The sequence below is a fragment of the Panthera uncia genome, chromosome E1 (genome assembly GCF_023721935.1).
Source record: "Panthera uncia isolate 11264 chromosome E1, Puncia_PCG_1.0, whole genome shotgun sequence".
In the NCBI taxonomy this organism is placed as follows: Eukaryota; Metazoa; Chordata; class Mammalia; order Carnivora; family Felidae; genus Panthera; species Panthera uncia.
Window position 1 is genome coordinate 31,177,979 of NC_064814.1, and position 26,054 is coordinate 31,204,032.

General features: G+C 47.6%; 1 protein-coding gene and 1 long non-coding RNA gene across 10 annotated transcripts; one reads left to right on the top strand and one right to left on the bottom strand.

The window, feature by feature from the left end:
• On the bottom strand, positions 1-18,208 carry LOC125926757 (uncharacterized). Of its 5 annotated transcripts, none has more exons than XR_007459155.1 (8): positions 17,862-18,208; positions 5,313-5,547; positions 4,710-4,928; positions 2,527-2,771; positions 2,245-2,383; positions 1,695-1,850; positions 1,009-1,104; positions 1-319 (listed from the first exon to the last, which is right to left on the bottom strand). It is a non-coding gene; the product is annotated as an uncharacterized LOC125926757 (long non-coding RNA). The 5 variants fall into 5 exon arrangements; XR_007459158.1 differs by lacking the exon at positions 17,862-18,208 and adding an exon at positions 17,640-17,849; XR_007459156.1 differs by lacking the exon at positions 17,862-18,208 and adding an exon at positions 16,897-16,955.
• On the top strand, positions 8,591-25,663 carry DYNLL2 (dynein light chain LC8-type 2). 5 transcript variants are annotated; one of them, XM_049636512.1, is made up of 3 exons: positions 8,591-8,673; positions 21,552-21,690; positions 23,607-25,663. In XM_049636512.1, exons 2-3 carry the CDS (start codon positions 21,559-21,561, stop codon positions 23,742-23,744), a joined length of 270 nt encoding a protein of 89 aa, XP_049492469.1. In that variant the 5' UTR covers positions 8,591-8,673; positions 21,552-21,558; the 3' UTR covers positions 23,745-25,663. The 5 variants fall into 5 exon arrangements, with proteins under 5 accessions (XP_049492469.1, XP_049492472.1, XP_049492468.1 ...); XM_049636515.1 differs by lacking the exon at positions 8,591-8,673 and adding an exon at positions 17,491-17,514; XM_049636511.1 differs by lacking the exon at positions 8,591-8,673 and adding an exon at positions 18,376-18,648.
• Positions 25,664-26,054: the final 391 nt, after the last annotated feature.

Consider the following 26,054-nt stretch of genomic DNA (forward strand, 5'->3'; position numbering starts at 1 on the left):
GGACCTTGCTTGAGGTGGAGCACTGGGCCCCTGGAAATATGGGTTCTTTCTTCTTCCTAACTGGGTCCCAGGAGTCCAGCAGGAGCTGAGAAGGGCATCGGCTGCGTTATGGAGACAACTAGGCAGGGTGTAAGAGCCTGGGGAAGAGGGTTGGGAAAAGGAAACATGGTTTCTGTCTGCGAGAAGTTTCCATTTGGGGGTAAAAGGTGGCCCCTTTGGGCCTCCCAATCCAATCTGACAAGGAGGGCAAGAGCTCTGCATGAGTCCAAGAAAGATGGAAGAAAGGAGGTACAGTCCACGCACTCCAGGGCTTCATGGCCTGTAGCGAGAAAGACCTGTTTCTTCTATCTTGGCCATAGGCTGCCCCACCCCTGACCAACCATGTCAGGAATCAAGCTACCAACCCACCCTGGACTGTGGCAAGTGCCGGGGTGAGACAGAACCCCTTCCTGTGCACCTGCCCGGCCTGGCGGTCCCTTCTCTCAGAGCTGCCTGCTCCTGGGGGCTGCAGCTTTGGCCAGGCCCAGGCACTCTGCTGGAGCCTGGCTTGCAGTGGGGGCCTCTCTGCTCAGGCCCACCTTTCCTTCCCCACCAGGAGCCTTGGGAGCTTGGGAGACATTCTGGGGCTGGCTCTGACACGAATTTGCTGCTCGGTGTGCCAGGCGATCAGAACTCACTCCTCTCCCTCTTCCCTGGGAGGTGTTGATAGTAACAGCAGAGACGAGCTGCCAAGTTGGCAGGAGAACAGAGCGACTGTGCACTGCGGATTGAGGGGGGCGGGGAGCAGCCAGCCGGCAGAGGGCTGGGCCAGAGCCACAGTTTGTTTATCCCTCCCGTCTCAGCAGCCGGCATCTTGCATGAGGAGGGGAGACTGTGCGGGAAGGTGGGAGGCTCTAAGCGAGGCCCGCCCGGGGCAGTGGTGCAGAGGGAGGCCTCTGGGAGGCTCCTGGGTCTGGGTTCTGCCAGAGGCAACAGTAGATACCTTCTGCCCCAGGAGGCAGGCCTCACCGGCAGGATAGAGGTCCATCTTTGTTCCTGCTGTGGAAGCAGCCATGGAGTTTCCAAACTGGAGTGGACCTGGGTGGGAGCTGGCGAGTTCTGGAGCTGCTTCCCGAGACAGAGAGAGAGAGAGAGAGAGAGAGAGAGAGAGGATCTTAGGAGGGCACCCATGCTGTCTGTCAACAGACCTGGGACCTTTGGCAAGCATTCGACTTCTTTGAGCTTCCGAGATTAATAGCTACTCTAGGTGAGAGTTCAACAAGGTAGTAATAGCAAAACTTAGCTCACTACATGGCAAACACTGTCCTAAGAGTTGTGAGTGAATACACTTAATCTTCAAGTGACTTTATCAGGTAGGTACTGTTAGTCCCGTTTTATTAATGAAGTAACTGAGGCACAGAGAGGTTAAGTGACTTACTCAAGGTCACAGAACTAGTGAGTAGCCAAGGTGGATTGAACCCAGTCATTAGTCACTTAGGCCGTGTTCTCAGCCCTTATACAAACTGCCTTCATAGTACAATAGAGTTCTTAGCACAGTGCCTGGCATACAGCAAGCATTTAATAAATGTTAGATCTCACCATTAGCCCAGAGCAGCCCCAAACAGGGGACCCAGGCTCCTGATGTCCCCCCCCCCCCACCAGGGACGCCATGGGGCCCTACTGTTGTCTTCCCTGCCATCTTTGGCCCACACTACCTGGCTTATTTGAGGAGCTGGAACATTTCCTCCTTTGGAATGAGAGCCACTGGCCTTCCCATTTCCCCTCCTCCTGTCCCCTCTTCCTGCCGAGGCAGAGCAGAGCAGAGCAGAGCAGAGCAGAGGAATTCTCAGCTTCCTCTAGTTACCCTCAGCCTGCGAAGAAAACAGAGTCTGCTGTGTCGGCTGCCAGTTCCTCTCTGGTGACAGCCACAACCCATTTGTTCAGCACCAGCCCCAACCCATGCTATGGGGAGAACGGGAAGCCTAGGGCCAGACCTGGGTGCCCTACATTACACCCTGGACCTGTCACTTCAGGGCTGGACCTTGGGGGCTGCTCATGGGGAGAGGGCCAGGCCAAATAATTTCTTGAAGACCCTCTTGGCTCTACGAACTGACTGAAGGCTGGTGTACTGCATTCATAGTCTCTTCCCTAGTGTAGGAAGTCCATTGCATAAATGTGTTCCTCGTATTTTGGGGCAGTTCATTCATGCAGCCTTACAAATTAGTAACCAGCTCTACGAGCCCATTACGCTGTGCTACTGGCTACCTTTGCCTCTTAGAAGGTACCAGGGAATGAGTCCTTTGCCACGTTCCGGGCAGCCAGAGCTACCTCTGTCAGCTGTGAGATAGCCACATCAGAGCCAGGAGTCTGGATTACCGACTGCTTCTGAGGCCTGAATTCCTCCCTGAGACAATGAAACCCCAATTATCAGTGCTCGGGGAAAGGAACTGCAGTGTAGATAATCTGAAAACAACACTGTTATGTTATGTGGGGCGGCGGGGCGCAGGGAGGGGGGGAACATTGTGGGTATCTTAGCTACAGATTTACCCTCCTAATCATTTCCTTCAGGTCATGACTGATGGCAGGCCGGCCCAGAGGCAGGGGGATGCCCAAGATGACCTGTAAGTGTTCCTTCCCTCTGGAGGCCTCCGTAGAAATCCAGAATGAGCGAGCAGAAGTGGGTCGAGGTTCGATTTTCCTGAAGAAGCTCTGAGCTGGAGACAGGATGCGTTGACTATTTATTTATTTACGAGGCTATCGATTATAATGCAGCTCTTCCACAGGATCCTGGGCTGGAGTTGGGGGAAGAATCCTCTTATCATTTAGCTTCCTTTGCCCTGAGATGTCAGGTGCTCAGATAGGCTGCTCCTCCCTCTCCTTGTTCTTCCTCCTTTTCCCACCCCTTCTGCGTCCCTCACACCTGAGCACACTGAGGGTTGGGGGCTCCGGACAGCCTCCCTAGTTTCCTCTTTTCTCATATCTGAATGTTCTGGGTTTCTTCCAATATTTAGGATACACACCCCAAATCTTAACAGCAGGGAGTTGCTTAACTCAGGTACAGGCGTTCGATTTCTGAGCTGTGAAAGACCCCTGAGATCCTTCCAGCAAAACCCTTTTGTTTTACTGAGAAGGAACAGAGGCCAAGGGGAAGTGATTTCCCCAAAGTCACACAAAGAGAGACGCACAAGGTGGACAAGAATGGAGGTCTCCTGATACTCCCCGGGTGAGGACACTTAGCGCCTTACCACGTGGCCTCCCAATCTGGCCCCTCAACCCTGGGTTGGGGATGGCACTGAGCTAGGAATCCCTCTCTGGGAAGGTGGCCCCTTTTGCAGCCGCTCCTTAGTTTGTTTTGAGCTCGGTGAAATCTCGCTCTCAGTCTCCCCGACTCTGACCTGGGATCGAAGGGTTTGTGTATAACCCCAGAGGAAGACGGAAGCCAGTGACAATGATAATGAACCAGCTCAGCCTCTTCCGGCTGAATCCACCCTCCAGTCCTCCCTCCCTCCCCATCAGCCACCTTTCCAGAGGCCTCTCCCAGCCTCTGTGCTCCATCACTGGCCTTCAGATTGGCACAGCTACCCATGTCTGCTTGTCCTTGTGAAAGAAAACCAGGGCTCTCCCTCAGCCCTGTTTCTCGGGCTCAATTTGCCAGAGAGGCAGGAACAGGCCTCCCTCGGTGGGCAGAATCCAGGACGCAGGCCAACACTGCATCAAGCCCCAAGGGCTGGCTCCCCACTTTGGGGACCCTCCCCACTTTGGCCCAGTTGAACTTGGCTCTAAAGATGAGGACAATTGCTTGGGGCTAGGTGGGCACTCTGCCCCATGTCATTATACTTCACACGTGCGTTTTGGCATCCTGTGTTCCAAAGTTTACCCCCAACTGAATTCACCGACTTCAACTCTTTTTCTTCCCTTTTCAGAGGCTATGCTGTAGCAAAAAGGAAATCCTTCCAAGCACCACACTCTCTCCCTGTGCCCCTATCATTCTAGACTGCCTTTCCCTCCTGCTCTACACATGCAGAAAAACCATATTCTATGCCACTTTCCAGCTGACATCCATAGCAGGTGGACCCCTGAAAATTCTCATTTTTCCATGGGGTTACATAGTTAGTAGGTGACAAAGTAAGGATTTGAACCAGGTCTGTTGTTCCAGAGTCTGTACTCTCAGCCATTGCACTATATTGACCATCAAGAAACAGCCACCCTTCCCAAAATTATCTTTCTCTCATCTAGGATTTTACCTGCACTTTCCTCCCCCCGCCCCATGTTTATTTATTTTTGAGAGAGAGAGAGTGCAAGCTGGAGAGGAGCAGAAAGAGAGAGTCAGAGGATATGAAGCAGCAGGCTCTGCACTGTCAGTGGAGACCCCCTACACAGGGCTTGAACTCACCAACCATGAGACCATGACCTGAGTGGAAGTTGGATGCTTAACCGACTGAGCCACCCAGGAGCCCCTTACCTGTGCTTTCCTTATCACACATCACTTTTTGATTTTTTTATTGTAACTATTTATATCATGTACCTTACCTTCCTTACTAGACTATGATCTCCTCAACAGTAGGGATTGGGTCACATTTGGTGTGTCCCCAGCACCAGGCCCTGTGCTAGCACATGGCAGGGGGCCATTAAATGTGTGTTGGATGAGGGAATGAATACACGATTGAATGGATTTGAATCGTAGTGAGGTCTAGTGTTTGCCCATGGTGGAGCAGGGAGTCAGAACTCACTTTTCTGATGGGCCCAGCTTCCTGCTTCCTTGATAAAGACACCGTGGGAAGTGAAGGGGATGGAAGTGTTTCATTGATGAGTGAGGTCAGGAACACAAACCCCTGCATGTCTGTAATTACAGAGCTTCTTCACGCTGGCAGCATGCTGGGGAATGTTTTCAGTTCTCCAGGTTGGGAACTGCAGGTATTCCTGATGGCTTTGTGTGATCTCACACAGCTCTGAAAGGAAAAGAGAGAAGAGGCTGATAAAACTTGTGAGTGATCGCTTTGTCAAGTATAGGGTCTGCCCATAGAGCAAGGGCCTCCAGCATGCACCCCACCTTCAAGACCCACTTCATTAGCTCAGAGGGGTCTCCAGCAACCCTTTCTGTGCTGGCTGGCCTCTTTGGGGGATCAGGGACTCCGCATGGAGCAGCTCATGGTCTCTAGCTGGGTTAAGGGCAGGGTCAATCCACTGGGAGTCCTTCCAAGTTGAGAAGGAGTAACAGGAAGCTCTGAGGTTCAAGGCACTGGGCAGAGGACCTGGAGTGTGTGTATCATCTACAAAGGGTGTGTATTTGTGTGTGTGTGCACATATGGGTGTTTGTGTGTGCTCATGCTCACCTGAATGTGTCAGAAGCAGTGAGGGGGCCCTAAAGTGGAACTGTGCTTTCTGCAAGGCCTTGAGGATAGCTGCTGGGTGCACTTTCTTCAAGGCTCTGTTCAAGATTCAGCTTTTCGGGGCGTGTCTGGGTGGTTCAATAGGTTGAGCCTCTGATTCTTGATCTGGAGTCAGGTCTTGATCTCACGATTGTGAGTTTGAGCCCTGCATTGGGCTCCATGCTGGGCATGAAGCTTACTTAAAAAAAAAAAAAAGAATAAAAAATAAAAGATTCAGTTTTTCTGCTCCAAGGCAAAATAGGCAGATAGGCTGATCAGACTCCTGGGAGGATCATGGCTGAAAGAATGGTTTCCGGCTTTGCCTTCTGCTCTCACTTTTGTTGAGAGAATGTAGGTTCCTAGCCAGCACTCCCAGCCTCATTCCCACAACTGTGGGAATCTCCTGCCCAAACAGAACCACAGCCTAAAAACTTTGCCTGTGCATGGTAGTTTTACTTTGATACTTGTCTTTTCAAAGCCCATTTACATCCATTATCACCTTTCATTCTTACAACAACCCCTCCAGAGGTGCAGAAAGCTGATTCTTTTTTTTGACTTTGTTTTAACGTTTATTTATTTATGTTGAGAAAGAGAGAGAGAGAGAGGGCGCATGCATGTGTAAGTGGGAAGGGGGCAGAGAGAGAGAGAGAGAGAATCCCAAGCAGGCTCTGCACTAACAAGCATAGAGCCCAATGTGGGGCTCGAACTCATGAACTGTGAGATCACGACCTGAGCCAAAATTAAGAGTTGGATTCTTAACCGACTGAGCCACCCAGGTGGCCCAAAAGCTGATTTTTTTATTATAAATGTTTGTTTATTTATTTATTTATTTATTTTGAGAGAGAGAGAAAGAGAGAGCAAGCAAAAGTGGGGGGGGTGGCGCAGAGAGAGAGGGAGAGAGACAGAATCCCAAGCAGGCTCGCATTGTCAGCTCAGAGCCGGACAAAGGGCTTTATCTCATAACCATGAGATCATGACCTGAACCGAAATCAAGAGCTGGATGTTTTAATGACTGAGCCACCAAGGTGCCCCTCTTTTGATTATAGATGAGGAATTAAAGCCCAGAGCAGCTATATGGGCTTGTTTTGGGGCACACAGTAAATTAACAATGGAACCCCAGGCACTCCCTCTCTGGCTTCTTGACTCCAATTTCTTTCCTATCTTCAGTTCTGGGTCCCCATCTCCCCATCTCCTCCACCTCCTGTCTCCTCAAAGGAAATCTTCACAGAGAGGCTCACACTTTATAAGAAACATGCACATCAATTCTCCTGGTGCTGGGTAGACAGCAACTCAAAATGGGTACCCTTCTCACCTCCTTCCCTCATTCTGACCCACCCCACTCCACCCCACCCAGGAGGAAGCTCATTTCTGGTAAGTATCCTCAATATAGCTCTTTCTGAAAATGTTGGGGGCACATGCCAGAGAGCTTCCTTGGGAGGAGAGCCAGTATTGTTTGCCCTTCTTGGGAAAGGGGAAGAGACAGTGGTGGCTTGGGTCTCTATAAATGAACATATGTGGGCCTGGAGCAGGACTGGAGACTGGCAATGTGTTGCAAATTTCCCTTTGCCTCACTTCCCAGACTGGGAACCTAATGGTCACCTGGCCATTTCTTTGAGGCTTAGAAGTCATGAAGTCTGGTGTTACCCTACCTGAAATTTTGTTTATTTGGCTTTGGGGTGAGTCATTCATTGACTTGTTCATTGGTTCAGCAAATGCTTGTTGACGACTGGCCACATGTCAGTAGTCTTTCCTCTGGATACCACAGTGAATGCAACAGGCAAGATTCTAATCAGTCTGGAAAAGGACACAGCTAGTTGGCAAAACTGTTAGTTGGGGGTGGGGTAGAGTGGGGTCAAGGTAGAGATGTAAAGGGAGCTCAGAGAAACAGGGTAGCAGGGAAAGCCTCCTGGGGAAGAGACCTCTAAGGAGGATGGAAAGATGAGTGGCACTTTAAGCACCCAAGAGTATAAAGAGTGTTCCGGACACAGAATAGCATGTGTGAAGGCCTGGAACCTAGAGACAAGAGGCAAGAGGCAGGGGGAGGAGGTAAGTAATAAAAGATGAGGCTGAAAGGTGAGGCTGGGGCTGGGTCACGAAGCCTTGAAAACTGTACTGAGTGGAATGAACTTTACCCTAAAGATAATGGCTAAGCCACGGACAGGATTTAAGAAGATCGTGACGTGTTCAGATTTGTGTTTTAGAAAGATCTATTTTGGTTTTGTGTGGAGAGGTGCTGTTCACTGGAAATGTGACAAGAGCCACAAATGTGAGCCACATGTGTAATTTAAAATTTTCTAGTCGTCACCTTAAAAATGTAAAAGGATGTAAAAAGAAATAGGTGAAATTTTTAAAAATAATAGATGCTATTTAATCCAATATATCAAAATACTATCATTTAACAGATAATCAATAGAGAAATCTTAATAAGATATTTTACTTTTTTTTCATATTAAGCCTTCAAAATCCAGTGTGTATTTGACACTGATAATGCATCTCAATTTGGACTAGCCACGTTTTGAGTGCTCAATAGCTACATATGTTTGGTGGCTACCGTGTAGATGCAGAGAGTGTGCTTGAGAGGAGCAAGAATGGCAGAGCTGTTGCAGTGGACCCGGAGGAGGATAGTGGCTTGGGGACAGAGACAAAGGGACAGATCTCAGAGAGATGACTCCCAGGCTGCCATACCAGGCCAGAACTTAATACCTATAGACTCCTTTTATCTGAAAGATAAATAAACTTCTATCTCATTTGGGCCATTTTACTTGGGACTTCCCTGCTAGTCACATCTGGACCTAATTTTATTTTATTTATTTATATTTTAATGTTTATTTATTTATTTTGAGAGAGAGAGAGAGAGGCAGAGTGCACACATGCACACACGCACACACGCACAAGAACAGGGGAGGGGCAGAGAGAGAGGGAGAGAGAGAATCCCAAGCAGGTTCTGCCCCAGCATAGGGCTCAGCCTCACAACAGCGAGATCATGACCTGAGCTGATATTAAGAGTCAGACGCTCAACTGAATGAGCCACCCAGGCACCCCTGGACCTAATTTTAAAGAATATAGCACCTCAATGGAGATCTCTAATGGATAGTTAGATTTGATGGGTCTAAATAAGTAGACAGGTCTGAGAAAGCTACACATAGATTGGAATTTCCAGTCCATAGTTGGTCATGAAGCCATGGTAACATAGAAGATCTCCAAGGGAAAGTGGTCCAGTGAGAAGAGAAAAGAATCTAGAACAGAACTCTGAGGAACACCAGCACTTAGGATGGGCAGAAGAAGAAGAGCCTGCTAAGGAGACTGAGAAGGAGCAGCCAGAGAGGTAGGAAGGCATCAGGGAAGTGCTGTGCCATGGAGCTTAAGGAGGAGAGAGTCCCAAGGAGGGTGTGACCAACAGTGGTAATGGCAGCTGTCACTGCTTGCTTCTGTAGGTGTGGATGGCACCAGAGAGTCTGAGTAAACCAACTCCGGTTTCTGTTGCAGCCCGAGTTCCAACAAAGGCTGGTCACATCATCCTCCTGCTCAGTGCCCTTCAGTGGGCTCTGGGTTTCTTAAGGATAAAGTTCTAGCTCCACAGCATATCCTTTAGCCACCTCCAAAGTCTGGCCTTAACTTTTCTGTCCACCCTGTTTCCTTCTCCAGAACACTGCTCTCCTGCAAGGCCTGACTTCCTACAATTCTCTATCTTAGCCAGTGAGCTTCTCTCTAACTAAAGAAACGTACTTCCTCCCTTTTCTTTTTTTTCCTTCAAAACCTACCATGCTTCAAGACTTACCTCAAATGTCAACTCTTCTGTTCCCTGATTCTTCCAGAAAGATTGATTACCACCCAACCCTGTGTCCCCCATGAGCATTTGTTCACTCTTGATCACAGTTCTCATCATAGTCTAGCCTGGGGTCAAGTTGGTTGCGTACATGTGTGTCTCCCCAGCTAAAAGGCTGTGAGGGTGGAGAAGAAGTCTGAGGCTACTTCTGGATACTCATCCATGTCCCGTTTCCACAGAGCTTGTTACAAATGTTTAAGAAATGTTTATGGATTTAATGAAATTTTGTCCCTCACAGCCCTCAATTAATAGTGTGGTTTCTGTTTTTTTTTTTTTCATATCACTTCAGGGATTGGGGGGGCAAGGGAGACACTAAAATAGAGAGAACTCTGATTTAGAGGAAAATAGACAAGGAACTGAGTTTAAATCCAGCTGCTCAAAGAAATAGTTCCAGTCTGAGCTTCTCCTGACCCAGGAGCTTTTATCATCTGAGTGCTGGAGAACCACCTTATTCATAGGAAAGCAAGAGAAAAATTAATGCAATAAAAGTTGGTACCTTGAAGAGGTGAACAAAGGTGACAAATCTCTAGCTAGACCAAGAGAAAAGAGAAGACTCAGTTACTAAAGTCAGGAATGAAAGAAGGGACATTTCTACAGATCTTAAAGAAATAAAAAAGATTATAAAGTAACACTATGAACAACTATATGCTATCAAATTAGGTGACCCTAGATAAAATGGACAAATTCTTGAAAGACACAAACTACTGAAACTACTTCATGAAATAGATAATATGAATAGACCTAAAAGAAGTAGATTGCTTTGGTATTTTTAAAACTTCCCACAAAGAAAATTCCAAGCCTAAATGGCTTTACTGAATTCTACCAAATGTTTAAAGAATAATATCCATCCTCCACACTCTTCCAAAAAAAAAAAAAAAGAAAAGAAAAAGAAAAAGAAAGAAAGAATAGTAGGGAACACTTTCCAATGCAGTCCAGTATTATCCAGATGCCCAAACAAGACAAAGACATCACAAGAAAACTATACATCAATATTGCTTATGTATATAGATACAAAAATCCTCTGTCAGCACAGAGCCTGATATGGGGCTAGATCAGTACCTGAGCCAAAGTCGGCGCTTAACCAATTAAGCCACCCAGGCACCCCATAATAACATTAAAAAAAAAGAATGAGGGGCACCTGGGTGGCTCAGTTGGTTAAACATCTGGTTCTTGATTTTGGCTCAGGTCATGATCTCATGGTTTGTGAGTTCAGGCCCCGCATCAGGCTCTGCACTGATGGTGGGGAGCCTGCTTAGGATTCTGTCTCTCTCCCTCTCTCTGCCCCTCCTCCACTCATACTTTCTCTCTCTCTCAAAATAAATAAATAAAATAAAACATTTAATAAAATACAATAAAGAATGAAATACTTAGGAATATATTTACCAAAAAAGTGAAAATTATAACAAATTATAACACAACTGAAAATTATAACACATTATTAAAAGAAATTAAAGAAGACCTAAATAAATGGAAAGAAATCCTATGTTCATGGATCAGAACATGTTAATATTATCTTAATTATCTTAATATTGTTAAGATAGCAATACTCCCCAACTTGATCTATGACTTAACATAATCTCTATTGAAAGTCCAGCTGGCTTTTTTACAGAAATTGGTAAGCTGGTCCTTAAGGTAATATGGAAATGCCAGGGATCCAAATTAGACAAAGAATCTTGAAAAAGAAGAGCAAATTTGGAGGACATTTCCAGATTTCATAACTTACTAAGCTATAGTAAGAATACAGTATCACACTGGCATAAGGATAGGTAGATCAATGGAATACAATTGGCAGTCTAAAAAAGAAACACATTTATGGTCAATTGATCTTTGATAAGGGTGTCAAGACAATTTAGTAGTGAAAGGATAGTCTTTTCAACTAAAGATGTGGCACAATTGGATATCCACAAGCAAAACAATGAAGTTAAACCCCATCTCACACCATACAAAAATTAACTCAAATAGGTTCATTTAGAAAGAGCTAAAACTCTTAAAAGAAAATGTAGAAGTAGATCTTTGTGATCTTGGATTAGGCAATGATTTCTTGGAATGACATCAAAAGCACAAGGGACAAAAAATTTGACAAATTTGTCTTCATCAAAATTCACAACTTTTGTGCTTCAAAGGTCACCATCAAGAAAATGAAAATACAACCGAGGGAAAAAAAAGAAAATCAAAATACAATCCCCAGAATGGGAGAAAATATTTGTAAATCATATCTCTGGTGAGGGTCTAGTATCTAGAATGTATAAAGAACTCTTACAATTCAATAATATAAAGACAATATAAACCTAATATAAAATATAAAAATGGGCAAAGTATCTGAACATATTTTTCCAAAGAAATATACACACTGCCAATTACATGAAAAGATGCTCGAGATCATTAAACACCAAGGAAATGTGAATGAAAACTACAGTTGGCTTCATACCCTCTAGGATGGCTATACTATAGAAGACAATAATAGGTGTGGGGTGAGAATGTGGAGAAATTGCAACTCTCATACACTGCTGGTAGGCATGTAAAATGAAGCAATCGCTTCGGAAAATAGTCTGACCATTCCTCAAAAGGTTAAGCATAGAATTGCTATGAAACCCAGCAATTCTACACCGGGGTGTATAGTCAAGAGAATTGAAGTCATATATCCACCCCAAAACTTGTGTAAGAATGCTTATAGAGGCATTGCCCATAACAGCTAAAAAGTGGAAACAACCCAAATGTCCATCAACTAATGAAGGGATAAACAAAACACGGTATGTTTATATGATGGAATATTAACCAGTCATAAAAAGGAATGAAGTACAGATTCATGCTATAACATGGATGAACCTAGACAACATTATACTAAGTGAACTAAGACAGTCCTAAAAGACCAGGTATTTTATTATTTAAAAAAATTTTTTTAAATATTTATTTTTGAGAGAGAGAGATAGAATGCAAGCAGGTGAGGGGCAGAGAGAGGAGATACAGAATCTGAAGCAGGCTCCAGGCTCTGAGCTGTCAGCACAGAGCCCAATGCAGGGCTCGAACCCACGAGACATGAGATCATGACCTGAGTTGAAGTCAGATGCTTAATTGACTAAGCCACTCAGGCGACCCAAGACCATGTATTTTATGATTCAATTTGTAGGAAATGTCCACATTAGGCAAATCTATAGAGACAGAAAGTACATTAATGGGAACTGGGGACAAATGGAGGAGTGACTGCCAATGAGTATAGGGTTTCTTTTTTGGGTGGTGAAAATGTTCTAAAGTTAGGTAGTGGTGATGGTTGCACAGCTCTGTGAATACTAAAAGCCATTGAATCGTGCACTAAAGCTGCTATATATGTAAAAACAGAATTAGCTTATTACGTTGAAATGTAAGGTGGGCCTCCATATCCTAGTGAGAAGATTTTTTTAAAAAGTTTTTGCCAACTGGAATATACTTCAATATGCCTAGCAAGGCAAAGTTTTTCTTCAAAATTGTTCTCAGAGAGGAAGGCAAAGTTGTACAGACCTCATTTTTTAGGACTCCACTCACCATTCCCCACCTCACTCTATGGGACTGAGGGTGTAAGAGCTTAGTGTTTGTTTTTATGACAGTGGGAACAAGGTTCTCCCTCATAAATAATCTTGCCTCCCACTCTGGAGGCTCTCCAAGAGTAGACATCTGTGTTTCTGCCTGCCCAGCACCCACTCTCTTGCTTCTTGCAACTTCATGTGGATTTTCCTTCTGTCAGATATTCCCCCCTCGATCTCAGAAGGTCTTTCAGGCTGCCTTCACTTCCAGGGCCAAAAAGTGGACCTGTGAGCCAATCTGTCCAATGAGATGCCCTTCTTTGGGAATTGAATCGACAGTTGGTCTGACTCAAGGAAAATGCCAGTGATTTGCCCCACTGAGATGCCCTGGGAAACTATTCCATGGTTCCTACTCCCTGGAGTCAGGGGTCTACTCTGGTCCTGCTTTTTTCTTCAGATGTTTCGTGCACTCAAGAACCCTAACTTGATCTTTTGCACAAGGACTGACAAATTCCATATTACTCTTTTGGTTCTCCCATGGCAGGGGCAGGGTTCCTCAGGATTGTGCAGACAATGACGGAGGAAGACTCCTAAATTATGAGGAGTTGTGATCTAGAAACCACTACTTGCATTGGAACATCTTTTTTCTGGTTCTTTCTTGATGACCACTTGCTTTAATATTTTAATTGAAGCTCAAACATTAATTGAACTTTAACTATGTCAAGGCACTTTGTTAGTTGAGAGAATACAAAGATGAACAGAATGATATCCCAACTCTGTTGGGTGGTGGGAGTATAGAGGAATGCTCTCTGAATTCTAAGAGGATCAGAGAGATCAGAAAAGAGGGTATTTAAGCTTGGCTACAGGTAGAGAAATTTCTCTAACCCACAGGGCAAGTATCCTTTATGATGGGGTATTGAAATCAGAGAATCATAGACCTGTGAAATCTGGGGGCTGACAGGGACCTTATAGATTATCCAGTCCTACATTTTCTAGATGAAGAAATCCATATTCTGAGGGATAAAATGATTTGACTGAGCCAATTTGGGCTTAGGACTTCTCCTCTGACTCCTATTCTAGTCTCATCTCACTAGTCCTTGGGCACATGGTTGACCTTGGCTGGCTCCTCCAGGTTTTGGGGGACTTGGGGAGGAGGAAAGGCAATATTTAGGACTTGGTAAATGGTTGCCTAGGGAAACATGTTTTCCAAGGCCACTCAAGAAATCAGTGGGGAATTGGGGCAGATTCCAGTCGTTCTTGTCACATTGCTTTCTTCCTTAGGTTCCCCCCCCCCCAAAATGGGGACTTGGCAGAGGGAACTGGCACCAGGGTCTGCACTGTACTGAGTTTGAGGGTGTATGTTCCCACCCTTCTCCATCCTCCTGAAATCCTTGAAGCAAGTCAACAACTCAAGGGCTTGGTGAAACGACTTTTGTCATTGCCATGCTCTATTTCTTCTCAGTGACCTGGTCAGCTGGGGTGGAAGAACCTTTGGTTATTTTACCTATAAGGGTCAGGATATCAGCCAAATACCCAACAGGGAGTATGAGGAGGAAATCAATTCAGACATCAGGCCTGGGTGTTCCCCAGTGCTGACAATGGTTTACCTTAGCCAGCAACTTGTTCTGGGCAGGAAGGGCCCCAGTGTAAATAGCATGCTTTGCTAGTTCTAGGGAAAGAGAAAACCCAAATACGGTTCTTTGGGTGGAGGAAGGGATGGAGTGTCCTTCTAATCCATGTTTTTCAGCCATGGAGTAGTTTCATCCACATTCATGGTTTTTATCATGATGTGGGCCCTGATGGCCCCCTAAGTCCTGACCTCTCCACTGTGGGAGTCCCGCAGGCCCTACCCTAATAGAAATGATCAATGTAACCAATACTTCTAGAGAACTTCCCATGTAACAAGAACTGTGCTAGATTCTACAGCCCATACATAAATAAGATGTAATCCCTGTCTGCAAAGAACTACAGACAAATTTAAGCCTCACAAGTTTAATAGAATGTGGTCAGTGATAAGCCCTGGATGTTGTCAAAGCATCTGGGATTCAGGAAGGCTTCATAGAGGACACTCATACCGACGAGTTAGCCAGCAAAGAAAGCCACAAACCTCACAGGCAAGGGAACCACATGAAAAAAGGTGTGGAATCTGGGTGTGAGGAAAACCACAGGCAGTAGACAGTGTTAGTAGAGCACGAAGAGGGAGATGGAAAGTGTGGGGAGATAAGGTAGGGGTGTGAGATGGGGGAGGTAAGTTATGGGAAAGAGCAGTCTTTTTTTCTGAGCAGGGACGCAGGATGTGCCTAGGAGATTTGCATTTTAGACAGAACACTTCAGTGTGGATTTGGGGAGGAGCCAGGATTGAAGGCAGGGAACCAACTAGAAGAGATGATGAGTGCCCCATGCAGGGTATTCATGATGAGAGGGGGCACGGACTGGAGAAATAGCCAAGAGGTGGGTGATGACAGACCTATGGTGGGTTCTAGGGAAAGAGAAGATCCCGAACACAGTTCTTTGGGTGGAGGAAGGGATGGAGTGTCTTTCTAATCCATATTTCTCAGCCATGGAGTAGTTTCATCCACATTCATGGTTCGCAGGTTTCTGACTTGGTGCCTGGGTAGATAATAGGGCCGTGAACTGAGGTAAGAAATACAGGGAAGGGAAACAAGTCTGGAAAAGAAATGTGGATGATGGCTAACATTTATTAATCACTTATATGGACCAGGCATCATGCCAAGAGTTTTTCCAGTATTTTCTCCTAACTATGAAGTAGATACTGTTCTTGATTTACAGAGGAGGAAAATGAAAATCTGAGATGATGAATAGTTTGACTAGATCTGCACAGCTGGTAGACTGGTGGAAAGAATTTCGAATCCAGGCATTCTGGCACCAGGGCCAATGCTTCTAATGACCAGGCTTTGTATGTGTGTATGTGAAGAGTCTGAGGAGCCCGTGGGACACCCACAGTGGGGAGATCTGAGATTTGGGGGGGGGGGTCCATCAGGGCCCTAGGGGACCCTTAGGTTAAAGAAGGGAGCAGGGGATAGGGGGCCCACAGATAAGGCAAGAATGAAAGTCCCCTGTGATTTTTACATTTGAAGACACGGTTATGTCATCCGGGCAACAGATAACTGGGCAATCACGAATGTGTAGTGGCATCAAATAAAAAGATCCACCAAGTTAAGCTGACGTATTAATTACAGCAGTTCCTGTGTTGCATAGTAATTACCCTAAACAGTACGCATTTCACATAAATAGCAGTAATTAGTATAGCACAAGTTTCCCAAACTGTGTCCTGTGGAATAGTAGTTCCTGGAGACGTTAATAAACGTTTGGATGAAAAAGGGCTTAGGAGTAAGGCAAGTTTACGAAATGCTGGTATAATTCAGATAGAAAACCAAACCCTTGGTTTACAGTTTTTTCTTTTCTTGGTTAGGAGGCAGGATAGCGGAAGGCTAAGAGTATAGGCCCTGGGAACAGACAGCCTGGGGCTGAATCCTGCACTGACAAAAGCTGGGTAACCTTGGGCAAGTTACTGAACTTCTCTAAGGGGCAGTTTCTGCGTCTGTGCAGAAAGATGGTAATACATATTCACTGTAATTGTTTCAGATTTAAATGCAACAACACATTTAAAACACTTAGAATAGAGCCTGGCGCAGAGTGAGGGCTCTATAAATATTAATTATTGTCTATAAACCATACTATTATTAGCAAGTCTCCATGATATCCCACAGAGTCAGTCTTTCTCACACGTATTTCACACACACACTGACATTCATATTTCTTAACAGCAAAGCACTGGTTCTAACTCTGTGCCCTTACCTCCACCCCACCACAGCCCAGGACCGGGAATGACCAAATGCTTGCCTACTCTACTCTAAGCATTGAGGCCAGGGAGAGGGAGGATTTATATATACATCAGCAGTATGGCCTTGGCAGGGCCACCACTAGTTCAGTTTCCTCTGTGCCCACTTGAAAAAAAAGTACGCATCTTTTGGGTGAACGTTGTCCTGTACCAGGGCACGCAGTTTAGCAAGTGAAGTGTAGGCTATATTTTAGCTCTCACTTGCCTTTTAGCCTGAATGTCATTGTACAACGAACAACCTGCACAACCATACATGGCTGTTCTGATCTTTAGACCATAGAAGGGGCTGGAAGCTAATGACCATTGGAGAAGGAGGGTAAGAGTTCTCCTCCCAGTAATCCATGAGATTAGCTCTCCACAAACCTTGAGGTGATAAAGCATCCTTCTTCATCTCCTCCCTCTCTGCCCACATGTGCCCCGCCCCCCATTCATTCACACAGAGGCTGACGTCAGAATACCCTGGGTGTGAGGGGATACAGCAGGCCTCGTCTATTTCTCTGAAATACCCAGAGTTTGGGAGATGATAGAACTGTGGCCAGCAGAATGGGAGGGCATGATTTCTAGGTTTTCCCTAACACATAATGAACATTAAATTATGATGCTCCTCACCAGAGAAGACCAGGGCCAGAGCAAGTCTGACTTCCTGACCATGGTTTGGGACAGTGAAGGGAAAATGGGAATGGGAGCTTCTTAATCCTCACTGTGTGGCCCAAATGCATAGCTCCCTATACAGATTCTCACCACCCCTTTAGGTAGATACTTCCTTTGTGAAACAGAAGGGAAGAAAAATGCAGACATTTCCTGTTCTCTGGAGGTGGGTGGGGTAGAGTGGAAGGCAGGCACCCTCCCAATGGGCACATGCATTAAGGCTCACTCCCACAAATAGCCCCTTCAGCCACCAGAGGGGCTGCTGCCTAGAAGCTAAGACCAGGCCTGACTTGCCAGTGATCTGGTGAGGGCTTTGGTTCTCTCCTCTGTAAGGTGAGAAATATGGATGGCCTGAATTTTAAGCTCCTCACATCTCTGCCATACTTTGGTTCGCACGTCTAGGGGGTTCTATTCACTCCCCCTCCAGTCTAGACTGACTAGAAATGGCCTATTCTCACCTCTATCCCAGGAGCCTGCGTGCCAAAGACCAACCTCCCTTCTCACAACTGTGCTTAGGGTCGGCCTCCATTGCTCTTGGTGATAAAGAGCAGCTGGAGCTCCAGCTGGGAGTTTAGGTCCTGTGGCCTTGAGACTCGGGAACAAAGGCTGAGCTGCGTGGGGAAGGGACTTTTCCTGAATGTAAGGGGAGGGGGAGCCCTTGGGGCTGTTTGTGCCTATACCTCTCTGTGGAGCAGGCTGTTCCTCTTCTTCCTACAGATCTGGGGGGAGGAAAGGGGTCCTGTCTTTTCCTCTGAGGCTGATGACTTCACCTCCTTCCCTGCTTCTTCCTCAGGTTAGGATCTCTACCCCTTCCCCAGCTGCTCCCCGGGTCTGAATCTCCTTCCCTCTCTCTTCCTTTATTCTTCTTGGGATTGGGGTCTTTATACCCCTCCCTCTGTCTAAGCCTTGCCTCTTTATTCCTTTTTAGGCCTGGCCTCCTAGCCCTGGTAGAAGGGTCTGCATTCTTCTCCTTCTTTCTCTTCTTAAGGCCACATTCCCTCCCCCAACCCTTTCCAGCTCCCCCTCCCTCCGCCCCGAGGCATTGTGGGAGGAAACAAGATGTGGGGCGAGAGAGGCGCGGGGAGAAGCCCGCAGTGCGGGGCCGGGCGGGCGCAGCCAATGGGGAGGGCGGACGGCGGCGCGCGCGGCGGGGGGGCGGGGGCGGGGCGCTATTTCAGTGGGGGCCGCGCGTCGGCCGCGCTCAGCGGCAGAGCGGAGCGGAGCTGTGAGGCGCCAGCGCGGAGCAGGCGGGCGGGTCGGCGGGCGAGAGGCGGAGCGCGGGCGACCGGGGAAGCTCGAAGGGCAGACGGCGACGGCGAGCGCTCGGTCCGGGGCTGCGGGAACCGGAGACCGCGGCGGCGGCGGCGGCTGCTGCCGGAGGAGCCGAGGGGACACCGCCCCTGCCCGCGCCCTGCCTCAGGCCATCGCTGCTCCCCCGGGGCCCCAAGCAGACTAGCCTCCGTGAAGGTGAGCGGTGGGTGGGGGCGTCCCCGGGGCGGCGGCCCGCACCTGTCGCGTGTAGGCCCACGCGCCGGGCCCAGCCCCGACGCCCGGAGCAGGGCTGGCCTCGGCGTGACGCCCCCGGCGCCCCTCCTTCCCGGGGCTGCGCCACCCCGTGTCCTGGCGACCCCTGGGCGCGGCTGGAGGCCCTGGGCTGCGGAGGTGCGGCTCCCCGCCTCCTCCCCGCCCCCCACCCCTACAGTCTCTGCGCTGCGTGGAGGCCTCTGGTGTTTGGGGCCGAGGGAGAGGGGGTGGAGAGGGCTCGGGCGTGACGCGGCGCCTCCTGCCGCCGCCGCCGCCACCCTCTGGGGCGTCCTTCCTGCAGCGAGGACGCCCAGTCACTCCGGCGCTGCTCCAGGCCGGGCGGGGGAGGGCGGCTGACCGGCCGGGGCGGAGGTGGGGGGAGGATGCTTTCTCCTTCCCCAGGTGCTGGCCTTTGGGGACCGCCGCTCTCTGGAGGATGGCACGGTGGAGGGATAAGCCCCCTTGGAGATCTCAAGGGAGGAAATACAAGCGTTTGTGTGTGTTGGGGGCTGGGGAGGGTAGGGTGGTCCGTCTTTCGGAGGCTTAGCCTTTTCTGTTGCAAAACCGGGGTTAGAGGATGGGGAGCTGTCCTGGAGTGCCCTCTTCGCTTTTCACAGGATCCCCTGGCTCTTGACTGAGGCAGCTGGCCTGGGGCCTTCTGGTCATTCTTCTGTCTGAAGGCCCAAGTCCCCTTTTTTTTTCTCAGGAGGGAGGGGTTAGGCCGGGCACCTCCCTGTCCTTTTCTCATTGGCACCTTGGACAGGGCAGGTTGGGGCTAGGCCTCCCCTCTCAGACGCCTGGGGGGCCAGGGGTGAAGAATCATAGCATTGTAGTCACAAGACCCAACGTTATGTAACTGCAGGCTCTCTCCTACTAGAGAGTAAGGTGGCTTTTAATTATTGTGACAAAGTTGTTCCTTTGGACTTTGGTGGTGAGGCACTGGAGCAGGTGAATTTGTTGGGAAAACCGGTGCCAATTTCATGCTTTAACTTCGCAGTCTCTAACCAGGCCCCACCCCCACCCTAGCGTTTGTAAACAGTGCCCCCTTCTGAGTGGTAACCTGGCATAGGGTACCAGGTGATACTAGTTTTCTTCAAATATAAAGAGCCTTATAGTATCAGAACATTCTTCCTCTGCTGCTGTTGTATATCTGCTCAAACTCCTTGAAGTTGCCCCATATCATATTTCAACCATTGGTTTTTAAAATGAAGATGTTGTTTTGCCCAAGGTCATGTAGCTCTTCAGGCCTCGAACAGGGTTCTCCGGACCTTTCCTCAGCACCAGGTGGTGCACACAGACTCCTTGAGGCTCTTTTTCTTTCGGGTGTGGGGCAGAGGATGCTGGTCCACTAACCCTTTGCTCTGCCAGTCTCTGCTGAAGTGGAACCAGCCCTGCTTAGTTTGAAAGTGCCAGACAGAGGTGGCCTTGGGTGCGGTCAAGGGCTGTGTGGCTGGCAGCTGGCATGTATACTTTCTTTGCATCTGGTGCAGGCTGAAGGAGTAATCATGAGTTCTGCTTTCCCTTTCAGTTCACCCAGTTCACAGGCTAGTGTGGACTCAGAGATCAGGGTGGCCTGATACCATATCAGGGTATCATTCCCATATCAAGGTATCATTCCCAGGGGTCTCTCTTTGAGTGGGCAGCTCCCCCCACCCCCGCCTTAATATCAGACAGGGCTGGAATGACGACATCTTTTGTCCACTGGGTTGGATGACAAAATTCCTCTTTGGGGGGGGGGTCAGTGTGATGGGACTGTGGTCAAGGACAAGATTGGATTTTGCAGCTCATCTCTGTTCTTGCATCTCACCTCACATGCTATAGACTGCCAGGTGGATCCTGACTAGTTTTATCGGGGTTCCTGTCATTCTAGGAATGGACCATGCAAGGTGTATCCCAGAACTCTGGTTGCTGTAGGATGAATGCCATGGCTTAGATAGCAGAGATATGAAAAAAGACTGTTAATAATTTCTTGCCTTTTGTTAGCTCTATCACTATCACTGGGCATTGACAACCTTTTTCTGTGAAAGACCAGATAGCAAATATTTTAGGCTTTATAGGCCATGCATTCTCTTTGCAACTAACTACTCCATTCTGCCATTGTAGCCTGTTTCTGTAAAACTTTATTTACAGAAACAGATGGTGGGCTGAATCTGGCCGACAGACCCCAGTGTAGACTGTCCTTGTTTGCAGATGTTCTCATATTAACCTTAATTAATCCTTATAGAGGATAGAGAGCTATCCTCATTGCTAAAATGGAAGTAATGAATGCAGTAAGGCTAAGTGACTTGCCCTTAGACTACAAGACTTCATAGTCAGGACCAGAAGTCAGGCCTACTGATTCCTAGTCCCATCTTGTTTCCACTATGATACCAATGATGCAATAATGGTCATTAAATTAAGGATTTATTGTGTTCAGGTGTTAATGCCACCTAGTTTACCCTTGATAACCCTGAGTCTCCATTTTAAGATGATGGTATGAAAGCACAGAGGTTAAGTAACTTGCCCAAGGACACAACTAGTAGGTTATAGATACGTTGTAATGTCTTGGCAATTGATGCTTTTGAAAATATCAGAAATAAATAAGTTAGAAACACCTCATTTTACAAATGATTAAAAACTGATGGCTAATTATGTCTTTTTTACTATCTACCTTGTATTTCCCAGGCTTGGGAACCATGTCTTTGCTTAAAGCTTAGGACCTCCTCCTAATTAATACCTCATGTCTTTGTTTTCTGTTGCCCTCACTCTCTGTACTCAGCTCTCCCACTGAGGCTCCACATTCAGCTGCTAATGCTCATTGCTTAGCGCATGGGGCTGTCAGCTTCACCTCTCTGCTTCTTCTGCAGTGTCACGATGTCTGACCGGAAGGCAGTGATCAAGAACGCAGACATGTCTGAGGACATGCAACAGGATGCCGTTGACTGCGCCACGCAGGCTATGGAGAAGTACAACATAGAGAAGGACATTGCTGCCTATATCAAGAAGGTGCGCCCAGAGAGCTGTGCCTTTTAGCCAGGGATGGGGATGGGCAGCTGAGCTGGGACTTAGGAAAGCAGGTATAACCCATGTAAACAAAACCCAGGAGATTGCAAAGCAGACAAATTAGGGAATGATTCTTACCAAAGCCTTCACCTTAGGAATTCTTAACAGGAACTCTGCCAAAGTGTGCGTGTGTGTGTGTGTGTGTGTGTATAGATAGTTATGTGATAATAGATAATTTATAGATAATTATTGCAAGGCGTTGGGGAGAGAAACTTGGGATCAAATATGACCCCATTAATTCAGAAGTATTCAAAATGTAGATAAGGATATTTGAACAGATAATATAAGATCATACACAAATTTTCAGGGAACTGCATCATTTAAAGTGAGCTATCCCTATAATAATCCCTATCATGTGGTGGTTTCTTTTTCTTTTAAAAAGGACACAGGTACTATATCATCTCTTTCTCCTCACCTTCTTAAGAAAAGGGTGGGCTTGAATATATAATATTGGATGAGCAATATGGGCAATAGGTTTAGTCCCTGAAAAATTCCTGAGTGAATGAGTGAATGGATATGGTTAACATGGTGAAGAAGCAGCTGAGCTAGAGGTGAGAAGTGGTACCCAGGGTCTCTGATTTTGTTTCGAATCTATGTCCATTGGTGACGTAATCCAGTCTTTGATATTTTCAACTCTTATATCCCAAAAAGGATGTCTAAGTACAGTGGTATTCTGGTCCATAGAGGTGGTAGGGTATCCTTAAGTTTTCCAGAGTTTTGCTTCTCTATGCAGGTAAAGAGGAAACTCTGGAGTCCTGAGAGACTGTCTGTGTAAGGAGCCAATGGGTGCAGACCCAGCAAGGCTGCTGGGGGTGCTAGCTCCTTGCTGAGTGACGGCCTTATCTGTCCTGTACAGGGAATCTGGAATTATGGACTTTGAGGGTCAGGAGAATCCTTAGATTATATCTGTCCCAGGTTCCTTGTTTTGCTGATTGAGAAAATAAGACCCAGGGAAGTGACTATGGCTCTCCTATCTTACACAGAGTAAGAGTCAGCATTAAGTCTAGATTTGGTGATCCATGCCCTTTCTACTGTTCCCTAATACCTCTTGGAGTCCTGTGGTATAGGGGCTGTGAGCAGTCCAAACAAGTTGAATGTTGAGCACCTAGGGGACAGTCCCAGGGTTGGCAGCTTTGCTAGGCCCATGGTGGAGGGCTGCTGCATGGCAGGGTGCATCTACTCAGCCATCTGTTTCCTGCTGCATGCATGGAGTGACCGGGAATTGCCTGTCTGATTAGGTCATAAGGATTTCCTAGGTTGCTTTGGTGCTGAACTTGTGCCCTTGAGAGAAGTGAAGGAAATTGCCTTGATCTCCTGGCCGATGTCCTTGTTCTGCATCTTACAGCCCACATGGTGTCTGGCACATAGGAATGGGTTTAATGTTGACTTACAAAGAACTGCTTCCTGGTACTCCTGACTTTGGCTGTAGGGTCTTGCTTCTTGGCATTTGGAAATGCTGGTTTAATAATGTGGGAGGCAATGGGTGTCCAGTCAGGGAGGCTCTTCTGTTTTCCACATGCTGCGTGACTCTGGAGTGGTCGTTTATGCCTCTGGCTTCCCTGACTCCTTTGCTAAAGAATCACAGGGTGGGCTATGGAGTAGGGTAGCTAGGAGGAGGGGAGATGATCGGGGTGTAAAGTGCTAGAGAGAAATAACAGAGCCTTTGCGGTGTTCCATTATTAATGAAGGAAGGAGTGTCCTAGCCAGCCTTAACCTGAGCTCCTGAGGTTTGGGGAGCTGAGGCCATGGGCTAGGGGTAGGTGGGGGATGATAACTAAATTAATCAGATTCCTATTCTGATTTCTCATCTTCCAGCTGTCCTAATCACCTTTCTTCTCTCCCTTTTATTCTTCTTTTAGGAATTTGACAAGAAATATAACCCTACCTGGCATTGTATCGTGGGCCGAAATTTTGGCAGCTATGTTACACACGAGACAAAGCACTTCATCTATTTTTACTTGGGTCAAGTTGCAATCCTCCTCTTCAAGTCAGGCTAGGTGGCCACAGTGAAGGTGTCAGTGGCGGCGGCAGCGATGGCAAGCAGGCGGCGTTGCTGGGACTGTTTTGCACTGGGGCCAGCATCAGGATGTCCTCTCCAATGGCTGTGCTACTGCATGGACTGTATACTCGATTTCATGTGTATGTCGCAGTAAACAAAACCAAACTTCTTTCTGTTTAGTTGCCTGGGGAAGAAGGCTGCTTTATGTTTATTTTTCAAGACTTAAAATTTTTTTCTTTGGTTGTATTGCACTAGAAAGTCTCTCCCACTCCTCCCTCTTCTCTTTCTCTCCCTATATAAAATAAAAAGCCCTCCACAAAGTCTGTAAGCCTAGGAGGGCTGGGGAAGGAAATTGGTTTCTGGAGGTGGAAGTAAATGTAGCAGCCTCCTCCTGGCAGCGGATGCTGCTTTGGGAGGGCCAGGGGGGCTGCAGGGGGGGCGGCATTAAGATTGGCAGGGAGAGAGGGATAGGAAGGAGGTAGGGGGATTGATCTAGTACCAGGGAGAATATTCCACTGAACTGTGATTTCACGGCTTGGGGCAAAGGGTGGGGTGGGGGGTGGATTCTTTAAGGGGCCCTGAGACGTGTTTGTCTGTGGTGTGTGGGAGTGGGGAGCAGACTTGTCTTGCTGTCTTTGTCAGAAGAGTTTCTAAGTAAGGGCTGTGTCTTTGTGGATTACCTTCTTTTATTCTTCCTGCTGGAGCTCCTGCTAGGAGGATGTTGGAGGTAGGATTAGCTTGATTTTTTTTCCGATTCATTCTTCTCTCCTTCTGTCTGCTCCCTGCTTAGCCCTTGGTTTTCTCATTCCTCTGGAGTTCTCTTAGAGCAGCCCCTGTTAGTTGGCTGGCAAGGGAATTTCTGGTGACTATAGTACCTTAGTTAAGTCTTAGCAATCAAACCAAATCAATGTCTCCCTTGATTCTCCTCTGTGTATATGTATGTATGTGTGTGTGTGTTTTGGTTTGGGGTAGAGGGGAGGGAGGGGCAGGACAGTGTGGAATCTCTAGGGTGTATGGGTAGATAGGCTGCACAGTTAGTTCTAATTGGGCCTTTATGTTAAAAAATCTCTGGGGCTGAAGATAGTTGTCAACTCCCCAGGCCATCTGGCCCAGACACTGCTTGCTCTATGGCTATCTGCTCCCCAGAAGGCTTTGGGAGGATTATCCATGAGGAGATGGCTATGATGCCATCTGCCCTGGAACTGGTTCTCCATGGAGAGGGAAAGTGACGTTGTGGGTGGTTGCAGCCTCTTGTGGGAGGTAGGGATAGAAGTGATAAAGGGCTGTGAGGACCTTTGGGGGAACTTTGGAGGGGATTAGTCTTGCAGTGGTGAAGCTGGGTATCAGGCGATGGAGCAGGGCCGCTAGTGGCAGGAGATTCCAAGGAGAGTGTGGGGGGAAATCTTGTCTGTTGATCAAACAGGGATGGTGGAGGGAGGGCAGTCATTGCTGACTGAGCTGCTGATTCTTGTAAATCGCATTTAAAACTCTCATGTGTAGGGTTGACACTATGGGAGGGGGGTGGTTGGGATCCAGCTCATTCTTTTTTCTTTGTTTTTCTAAGTCCATCCTTGGGGCTGGTGGGGAGGCAGGAGAATGCCCCCTCCCTAAGCCTTTAGTGTGTGCCGAGTTTTCTTTTTGATGCTGACAGGGGAGGGTGGGTACGGGGATGGTGAGTGAGTTCCCTATATCAAACCCTTCGGTGGGCACAAGATTGAGTGCTTGGTTTTAGGTTTTGTTTTTTTATGATTGTCCAGATCTGTGTTTCCCCCTGCCTTCCCAGACTTGTGTGGCCAGTTGGAAATGTCTGGTTTGTGTTCATCTCTCCCTCATTTCTGGAGCAGGGGCTGAGACCCCACCACATCTTCTATGCTCTGCATCCATGCCTCTTTTGGACATTAAAGGTCGATTGATGCACTTCTGAGCTGTTTGGGTTTTTTTTTGGGGGGGGGATGGTGGGTAAAAGGGTTGCCCTGGTGGCAGTGATGCCACATGGGTGGGGATAGAGGGTATCTAGGGTGGAATAGAATTGGGGCTGAAGAGTTAAGACCAGGCAGAGAGACTGATTGGCCCGAATTAGGTCTTAGTTGTAGGGTCTAGTCTGTGGCCCCTTAATGGCATGGGGCGGGGCGGGGCGGGGAGAGGACTAACCAGTAGTACTCACCCACAGGGCTTTCTAGGTATCTTGGTGGAGATGGCCAGATGAGCCACTTTTTGGGTCTTTGGTGTAGTAGATGTTGCCTCCCCAGTTTCCAGCCCCAGGTCCAGATGGCGGTTTCCAGCTGCTGTCTTAGACCTGAGGAGCTTC